Source organism: Oryzias latipes, chromosome 9, assembly GCF_002234675.1.
Source record: "Oryzias latipes chromosome 9, ASM223467v1".
NCBI classification, from domain to species: Eukaryota; Metazoa; Chordata; class Actinopteri; order Beloniformes; family Adrianichthyidae; genus Oryzias; species Oryzias latipes.
In genome coordinates, this window is record NC_019867.2 from 4,826,386 (window position 1) to 4,836,374 (window position 9,989).

Sequence of the window (9,989 nt, forward strand, 5' to 3'; positions counted from 1 at the left end):
GCTAAACGGTTTCAGGGAGCGGCTGCGCTTTATTTTGAAATTAGATAAATGCTGACAAGCGGTTGATTCTTTGTCTCCTATTAAAAGTCTTACCTTGAGGGTTTGTTTTTTTGAGGTTCTATCAGGCTTTCACATATGTGGAGAAGGGGTTGAAACAAAGATTTTTATATTTTATTTTTGTATTTTGTTAAAGAAATCCAGATTTTATTTGAATCTTTCTATGTAATTTGCTTCTCAGTAGCAGGAATGTTTTCAATATATTTATTTTTCTGATGTCCTAAATTACTGTTTGACACATTGACTGACTTTCATCCGTTGACTGAACTGGATAAAAGTGGGTGGGGCCACGTCAAACGTTTGAAACATTTAACAGATTTTGAGCAGCTAGCTAGTGCTTTCAAGTGGTGGGGGTGTGGCCTTCCAACAAACTCCCTCCTGAGTGGAGAGAGTGGTTGCCATAGAATTGTTCACCCAGACCAATCGCTGCTTACTGATGACATGTGGCTCCAACGTGGCGGCGTCCAGTCCACCAGTTCACCACAGAGAGTCCATCTTCGTCTTCCTTTACATCCCCCTCAATCACACCATCATGTCCAGCTTATCTACATCCTTGGACCTGCTCTTAGGTCTTCATCTAGGCCTCTTTCCTGGAATTCTCCAACCTCAGCATCGTTTTACCTACATCATCACTGTTCCTCCTCTCTCCATCTGCTTCCCTGCTTTTATCTCCAAAACATCTGGTGCTCGTTCACACTGGGTGTTTGAACCTTTGTGGTGTTCACGCTGGACAAACGGGGAGGAGCTGCTGCTTCTTCTTCTTCTTCTACTGTTTACCAGAGCATGTCTGCCACCTACAGTTGGAAAAGGATTGGTGCGAAAAACATAAATCTTGCTCCAGGCTTTTTCTTTCACAACTTTATCCCAATATAAGACTGATTTTGTGTCTTATATATCCGGCCAGGCACAAACCGCAATTATTCATTTCTGTTTTATGATGACATTTCAATTGATTGGCACTTCCGCACCTTAATAGGGACGTCATACATACATTGCTACCAAATCCAGGTCCTTGATTAGTCAAAGTTTGACCTGGTTTAACCTATAATGCACGTTAAGTGGACATCCGTTTTGTACCTAGGGCTAAAAATGATCTGAAAAATGTGCATACATGTGTTTAGAACGTGAAATGTGCATTTACACAGACTTTTTGTTCAAAGACGGCATTGTGAACGAAGCTCAACATCAACGGCTCTTCTGATGGATTTATTCCTGATCCAGAAAGCTTCCTGTGTCAGTTCCCAACCCGCTTGTAACCACACCGTTCTGAGTCCCTTTAATTTATGGGCATCCTGCTGTTCGTCATCCCTCTACTTTCCAAACCTCCACCTCTAGATTTTCCTCCACCCACTCCCTGCTCACTACAGAAGACAGTGTCATCTGCAAACATTGTGCTTCACAGAGATTCCTGTCTAAACGTCATGTGTCAGTCTGTCCATCACTACGGCAAACCAGAGGGAGCTCGATGCCGATCCTTGGTGCATTTCCAACCCTCTTGAACTCCTCTGTCACACCTACAGAACATCTCACCACTGTCTTCCAGCTCTCAGAAAAAATCATAGTTTCTCTGAAGCCACCAAGGTATTCTTACGGATTCAGCTTGTACACTTATTACAGTATTTTGGTTTTTCCCTGCGGTTTATTTTACCTTAAACTCCCGAGAAGAGGCGCAGACCAAATGAATCAGCTGTTCCACAGCGTTCATAACAGTTCAAGGATTGGACACAAAAATCTGAACAATCGACTTTAGCCCCACTTTGAACGCCGCTGTAATCCTATTTTAGGTGGGTATTGGTGTTTTATGTCAGGATTAGTTCCCCATCATGGTGTTAATCCTAATTGTTTTTTAAAGAAAATGTCATAAAAAATGAAAAAAGGGCGGAATTCGCTTCAAATGATCACGTTAACGTTATTTTACTGGCATATTTCATTTAGGCGCATGAGGAGGAGGAGGCTAAATTTGACCCAAACTGAGAATATTTCATTAAATCTAATCTGAACCTGGTTTCTAACAGGCTTTGTCCGTTTTGGAGCAGTTTTTTTTTCTCTTCTACATCCACGCGTCCTTCCCACATGGGAGGATTATTACGTAACGGGGATTTGGTCCGCGCCGGAGAGCAGCCCGCCGAGCGCAGCGCAAGATGAAGTCCCGGCGAGCCGGACCTCCTGACGGGGGTTACGGCTGGGTGGTGGTCGCCTCGGCCTTCTGCGTCACCGGCCTGACCGGAGCTGTCCTGAAGAACTACGGCCACTTCTTCCTGGACATCCAGGACCATTTCGGGGTCCTGACCAGCACAACCTCCTGGGTCACTTCCACGACGATCGTCATGTTCCACGTAGGAGGTGAGGATGACGCGCTTCTCTGCTGCCCTGCCGGGGTTCAGGTGACTGATGTTGGGTCTCCGCAGCTCCTGCTGCCAGCGCCCTGACGGCATGGCTCTCTCAGAGGGTAGTAATCATGGTCGGGGGGCTGCTCTGCACCTTCGGGATGCTGCTGGCATCTCTGGACCTCAGTCTGCCATGGCTCTACTTCTCCATGGGGATCCTTGAAGGTGCAAACTTCATCACACTCTTCTCGTTTTGTTTCTTTAACACATTTTGGGTGGATTGTTAAATAATATGTACCAGGAAAAATGATCAATAGCTTAAACATACAGAAGAGTTTCTTTTTCCCATTTGTAGTTCTTTTTCTTCAACTCTTCTGGAAACATTTTTTTTTCTTTTCATGTTAAATCTTAGGAGTAAGATTTTTAATTTTAAAAAGATCATGTTTGAGTAGCAGGTATTAATACATAGTTTGTTTATTTTGCTGCTGTAAGGTGAACCTCCAAGTGTTGTTGACAATATTTTAGGGTTCTTTTATCCACAAAACAAAACATGACAAAAATATGTTTCTATTAGTTGACATGAGTTTTAAAAATCTTCTTTTGTTAAAGACCCACTCCACTGAAAATTGTGTTATTAACATGTTCTTGTTGGATTTTCTCATAATGGAAGACATTTATTAGGAAAATTAAGTTCTAAATTGCATTTCTTAGAATTTCTGCATGCAAATCGGGATGAGTCAGGAGCTGATTAAAAAAAAGAAAAAGAAAATGCAGTTTGAAAAATCTCTAATTTGTGACACAGCAACGGAAATGGCCAAAGTCTACCCGCTCAGCTCCAGTTCTGATGCTTCCACTTGCAGACAAACAAATACAACAACATCTTTGGATCAAAACTGGATGGCTGGATGGCTCCAATGTTGTTTTGCTGCATCACTAATATTAGCTTGGGGTTGTGAAGGGCTGTAAGCTAGCGGGTGAGAGTGTAAACGAAGCCATGATGGGATATCAGCGGTGGCTTACTTTCACATTAACAATTCCACCCTCAACTGAGAGGCAAATTTCTAATGACATCCTGCCGCTCTACAGAAACTATGTCCTAGACAACGACACAGGTTTTTGATATTTGGCTATAAACGGCATCATCTTAAGCCAAAGACCACTAGGAACAATTTTACAGTAGATCAAAATATGATTGGAGTAGGACTTCAACGTCAGATTGGTGCAGTTTCTCCAACTCTGGGGGTTCTTCATAAATTGAAAAGACCATTTGTGTCCTGTTATGATTTTTTTCTTAAGGATCTCCTCCAATCATCTTTTGAGCTTTATAAAAATCATTCCCAGTGGCCTTTTCATTATGATCATATAGTTTTTAGCCAAAACCCCCAAACCTGTCGTTTTATGAGTTGTGGGCGGGTTCTCTGCTGGGAGGCAACCCAACCCCCACTTCCCCTCCCCATTGCTGAGAGCTCTGTGTTTACACTTTCTATCGTTAGCCTACAGCCCCTCACACATCCAACCTTACATTACCGGTCCATCAAAAATATTGAGCAATATGAACAGTTTTGGGCTGATGCCAGCTCGGACGAGGAAAACAAAGACGAACATGGATCTGTTTGTCTGCAAGTGGATGAATCGGAATGGAGCGGAGCAGGGAGCGTGAGTCTGCCCAGCGTATTTTCTACCTAACAAATAAGCTCTTTTTCAAACTACATTTTTTCGTCTGCTCCTGATTCCCAAAGTTTGAATAAAGAAATACTCAGAAATGCAATTTTAAGCCTTTTTTAAAAATATATATCCTTCTTCATCAAGAAAAAAATGCCACAAGAAAAACACCAAACAGGATTTTTCTCGGAGTGGATATTTATAACATCTGGATGGTTTTATTCATGATAACACAAAACATATCCTTCAAAAAAAATCAAAGTAACATTTTTTCTTCTCTTTCTTCCAGGAATTGGCCTTTCTTTCTCATGGGTTTCAGCCATGAGTGTGGTGAACCACTACTTTGCACGTTGGCGACCCATAGCCTATGCCATTACCAGCTCAGGGGAGTGTGTCTTTGCCTTCATTTTTAGTCCTTTTTTCAAGTGGTTGATTGAAATGTACACTTGGAGAGGTGCCTTGCTCATCATTGGAGGCCTTCAGCTCAACCTCTGTGTGTGTGGGGCCCTCATGAGACCTCTGGACAGCACTGAAAGTACAGCTGGTCTAGAAACTGACGCGGATTCGTTTCAACCAAAGAAGAAGGTGATCTTTCAGTTGTCCCTGCTAAGAAAACCCGAACTCCTCCTCTACATTCTGTTTGCCATCTTTGCTGCTGTTGGGTTTTATGTCCCGACACTGTTTTTGGTGCCGTTTGCCAACAGTTTGGGGATTGACAAGTACTGGCCTGCGTTGATCCTCTCTGTCCTGGCCGTAGCTGACCTGGCAGGGAGGTTGTTCTCAGGGTGGTTAGCAAACATGAGGTTTTTCAGGAACCTGCAGCAGCTCACCTTTGTGGCCACTCTGCTTGGGGTGGTGCTGCTTCTTCTACCAATTAGCCAAAAGTACTGGGTCATTATGATCCTGGCTTCCCTCTACGGCTTCCTGTTCGGCTGTGTTGTGGCCGTTCACGTCACCTGCATAGTGGACATTGTGACCCTGGAGGGCTTCGACAGTGGACTGGGGCTCTTCATGATGTTCAGGAGCATTGGAGGCTTCATTGGTCCACCTGCTGGAGGTGAGAAGTCTTTGTTTTGTTTGTATATTTTATATAACAAGATCGTCAACATATTTAAACCTGTTTGTGTAACTTCAACCCAGAGTAATTTGTGCTCTCACCAGTGTATTAGCCAGTGATGCAGGTTGTTTACGATGACGTAGGAGTGATGGCGACCCCGCATTAGTTTGGTTTTCATTCAAAATTTAACCTGAGTGCATCGAAAAAGGTTTTATCTTTGAAATTTTAGGTTTAAAGCTACACACCGTTCTTGAGCTCACATTTAGCCTATGGTGTTCACACTGGTAATGCAGGGAGGGGCTTCTTCTTCTCCTTTTCTACTGTTTAATAGCGTTTGTCCGCCCCCTACAGTTAGAAGAAGTTAGGTGCAAAATGTCAAAATCATGCGGTTTCAAACCGGAAACATTTCGGTTCATTACTAGCGTCCTTGCAATGACGGAAATGGATCGCCGTGGATCACCATCATTTCAGGAGAGTGGCGTTGGTTTATTTGAAATTGAAAAACAAGCACGGACGTCATCAGGCTGGTCACTGTGCCTGGGTTCACTAGATAAACCAGCCATGCCAGGGGTGTCAGAATCCAGGCCTCAAGGGCTGGTGTCCAAAATGTTTTCCAACCAACCTGCCACTGAAGCTCCTTACTGGCTAAACACACCTGATCCAGGTAATCAGCAGCAGATAAAACCAGCAGGAGGCCTGGCATTTGTCTCCCTTGAGCTATGCTCTGAGTTTAGGAAGTTAAACTGCATCAACTCCCTGATTGGTCAAAGTTTGACCTGGTTTAGCTGGCAACGCAAGTTCAAAGGCAATGCTTTTTGTACATAGAGCCCTAACACTCGTGTACATACGTGTGAACGCCAGAGTTTAAAGCCCGGATGCCTAAAAAGCGCGACTGTGCACATGAACATAGACTTTTCATTGAAAGTGGTCGCTTGAACACACATCGCAGAGGGAGGTGTGGACGTAGCTTGAAACAAACACAACAGAGTTTTTATGACCCATAGTTCTGACACCCCTTAGAATAAATCCTTGGAACATTTTACATCGTTTATTTGAACATCTCGCCTGCTAACATCTTTCCTATTGTAGGGGTCATTGCCTTTGCTTTGTTTGTGAATGTATACATTTTTCTTGTATTTATACACTTTAGATCTTCTATAAAGAGATGTATCTCTCTGAATTAAGGTTTTTGTACAGTTTCAGTTTTATTGGAAAATTATCATGTAACAGGTGATGAAAAAATATTTGTAATAAAAAGGGTTGTACTAAAAAGAGGGTATCAAAGATTGCCACAAAACATTATTATTATTATTATTATTATTATTATTATTATTAGAGCAAATAAAACAGGAAAAAGAAAAGAAGAAAAACATTCAAAAAGGCCCCAAACTTGTAGGGTCTGCACAACAGTCAATGCTCTTTCAAATCCTTTGCTGTTTCTGCTCTTCCTCCTCCTCCTCCTCCTCCTCCTCCTCCTCCTCCTCCTCCTCCTCCTCCTCCTCCTCTTCTTGCACACTCAGACATGATTGAACATAGCAGAGGGAGGTAATGAGGTAATTGTTTTGTGTTGCATCTCTGGTTGGTTGATCAGTCAAAACTACTTAGATTTATGGGGAAATCTGTCAACGGTTTGTGTTTTTTTTCTATATGAATTTAAATGTTTTTCCACCTTTGTCTCTGCTATATGTTTAGGTCTTCTATAGTAGCTTTTCGAGGTTGTAGCTTCTGCACCAAGAAAACACCCGAAAACGTCAAAGCACACACTAAAACATATGTTTGTAATAAAATCAAACAAAAATAATTTGTTTATTTTAAATTCGTTAATTTTTTCATTACATTTTTTAAAATGTGATCATAATTGATCTTTAGATGATTTTATTGTTTTCTCAAAATTTAGTTTGAAAAAACAAATAATTCTGATTATTTTTAGATTTTTGCACAAAGAGTATGTGATCTAAAATATACCAGATTATTAAAATGTCACCTGTTCTTGACCAAATCACTGAAATGTCTGGAAAATCTTCATAGAGGAATGAATCATGTTCTGCTTTGTGAAAGTTTAATCAAAGTAAGCGATGATGATGATGATGATGATGATGGTGGTTGAGATCAAATCTCTACAACAAATGTATTTTTCATTTTGAATGCAGGCTGGCTGGTGGATCACACGGACGACTACGGCTCCGCCTTCTACCTCGCCGGCTGCTGCCTCATCTCGTCGGCAGTGTTCGTCCTCCTGGTCGACCGCTTGGTTCAGAGGAGCAAAGCTGTGGGAGAAGAAGTCAACAAACCCGAGGAGCCAGAAACGGCTAAAGTTTAACGAGAGACGCTTCGGACTGACCGGACTTCTACCAACATGATGCTCTTTGGGGGGGTTAGATCTCGTGCTACAGCTGGGATCATTTCTACTGATCTCTTCACAAGTTCACAAGTGCTGTTTTCTAGATGAAATTTCATTTTTCTATAAAAACCTTAACGTTAAAATAGGTACATTAAAAAATCTTAAACTTATAATTCTAATTCAATAGCTGACCATCATACTTGATTTTTTTTCCGTGTAGCAGCTATAGATATGACCTGAAAAAGCAGCTGCAAGTGTCCCTAATAATCATTTTAATTCAGCAAATAATTTAGACTGTTATTGAGTCCAACACAGCTTCATGAGTGGTTGCTGTAGCCTTTACTTCTCCAATTACATTTCAGATTAAGCTTTTAATCTTCAAAATTCTCAGGAACTCCAAAGCAGCCCCAGCCATGATACTACCACCTCATTTTCTTTTTCACTTTTTGAGGACATTTTCTGTTGCACACTGAACCAATTGAACAGACAAAAGAACTCATTTCTTTAGAAAAAAACATTTCTGTGTTCTATGCTTGAATGGGTTTTTGTAAGACTAGTTTGTTCATCCTAAAACGACAAAAATGCTGAATAACTTTAATCCTACATTTGCAGTGTTTATCCAGTTTCTTACCAGGTTTTGGTTTTTATTTTCTTTGAGCAAACTTTTCTTTTATTGTCTTTTGTAACTTTTTTACTGATTCATTGGAAGCTTCTGTGTTGTTGAGGCAGGCCCAACTCCACCTTGAAGCCTCAGCGGACAAGTTAAAAAAAAAAAACAGTTGTGCTTTGAAACAGTCCCTGAGAACAAGTGGAAACAAGAACATCATTAGTTTCTCCAGAGACTTGTATGCTAACGTCAGCAGTAATGCTTTTAGAAATCCATCCTCCATCACTTGTGTTTTCAGGAACTCCAGAACAGTTCTGACATGTGCAGCGCCGCATCACATGTTACCATCATACATGACCGGAGAAAAAGAAAAAAAGAAACGTCAAATGGGATTGGGTTAAAGCCGCTGCACGCGCAAAAGATCCAGGCTGACAGCAGCTTATTAAAAGAAAAGAAAAGAAACTTAAACGGCTCTTTGAAATGTCAAAAGAAATGGAAACAGGAAGACTCCCGTTTTTACCCAAATTTCCCTAAAAATGATTCATATAAAGGTATGAACTGTTATAAACTGCAGAGATGATGCGGTCCGTCATACATTTATGTTTTCTAGAACACAAATACAAAATATTAAATCAGTAAAGAAAGAATGTACTTAAAAACATTTTATTCTTCATGGTTTCATGTTTAAATTCAGCTCAGCAGACGCTGCAGGGCTGTTTACACGAGTCAGGACATTCCAATTACTTTTTAGCATTTTTTTATTATTTGAATTTGACTAAATCAGTATTTTCTGAGCAATGGTAACCCAAAATTTGTGTAACCTTCTTTCCAGACTTTTTTTTTATAACTGTTCACAGTCTTCAAGTCAAAAGTAGCTGTTAGCTAAATGACAGGAGGTGGAGTGTGTTACATTTTTAACATTATGTTCAGATCTGCGCGTTATCCTTGCAGCAGGCCCCCCCGCCTCTGTGCTGTGGAAGTGCTAAAGGCGGGGGGCCTGCTCGGGGGGGCTCTCTACCTCGGCGTGAACCTGACATGAGCGTGTGGACATTTGCAGTTTGGTGTGTTTGTGTTGTGCAAATTGCTCAGATGTTAGGAGTTATGCAAGCGCGGGCCTCACGTGGCTGAAGTCCTTGCTGCAGCTTAATGCATGGGTTAAAGGAAAAAAGAAAAGAAAAAAGCTGAAGATCTCTGCAGATTAGAGATGCTTTGCTGGCCTTTCTGCTGGTGAATATTTCCAAACCACTAAAGAATTCTTTGGATGGATTTGTTCTGAACGGCGCTTTACATTCTGTTCTGGCGTCTGTCAGCGAACACAGACTAAACAGAGAGACCACCTACAGTCCAGAACCCAATCAGCACTTTTGCTGCATCACCCACTGAAGGTTGACTTTCCAAAGTGGTTTCCTGTTTTCCCATGTGCCTGTAGATGGACGAGTCACTGCCGTTGTGTACTTTACTGAAGGCTTTTGAGCTGTGCTGAGCAGGAAAATTAATCTGCAGAAGCCTTTTTTTTTTTTTCAAAGTTAGGTTGGTTTGACCAAAGTCTGGTTCCCTTCTTTGATTTGAGTTGAAATGGTTTCTTTCAAGCAATCAAAGCAAGAACAATGCACAAGAAAATAAAAAGAATTCATACAAAGACGTTTATTACATGTTTGATCATTATCCGGTTCATAACAGACGAAATGAAGAATCTTTAAGTATCAATAAATCACATGACAAAGATGAAATGCTTAGTTGTCATGTGAAAATAGACACAACTCTATTTTGGAAATCAGCATTGTCACGGCACGTTAACATTGGGAGTTGGGTCATCTAGACCCCACCAGACAGTGCTCTGAACCTTTTTTCTTCAATGATTTGTGATCCTTAGTGGTGTCCATGGATTACAGGAAATCCTCTTCACCTTTATCCACCTGTGACATGCTGGGGATAACA

At 41.3% G+C, this 9,989-nt stretch overlaps 1 protein-coding gene across 1 annotated transcript; it reads left to right on the plus strand.

The window, feature by feature from the left end:
• Positions 1-1,326: 1,326 nt before the first annotated feature.
• On the plus strand, positions 1,327-9,690 carry LOC101160486 (monocarboxylate transporter 13). Its single transcript, XM_004072127.4, has 4 exons — positions 1,327-2,400; positions 2,466-2,609; positions 4,336-5,103; positions 7,254-9,690. Exons 1-4 carry the CDS (start codon positions 2,199-2,201, stop codon positions 7,421-7,423), a joined length of 1,284 nt encoding a protein of 427 aa, XP_004072175.1. The 5' UTR covers positions 1,327-2,198; the 3' UTR covers positions 7,424-9,690.
• Positions 9,691-9,989: the final 299 nt, after the last annotated feature.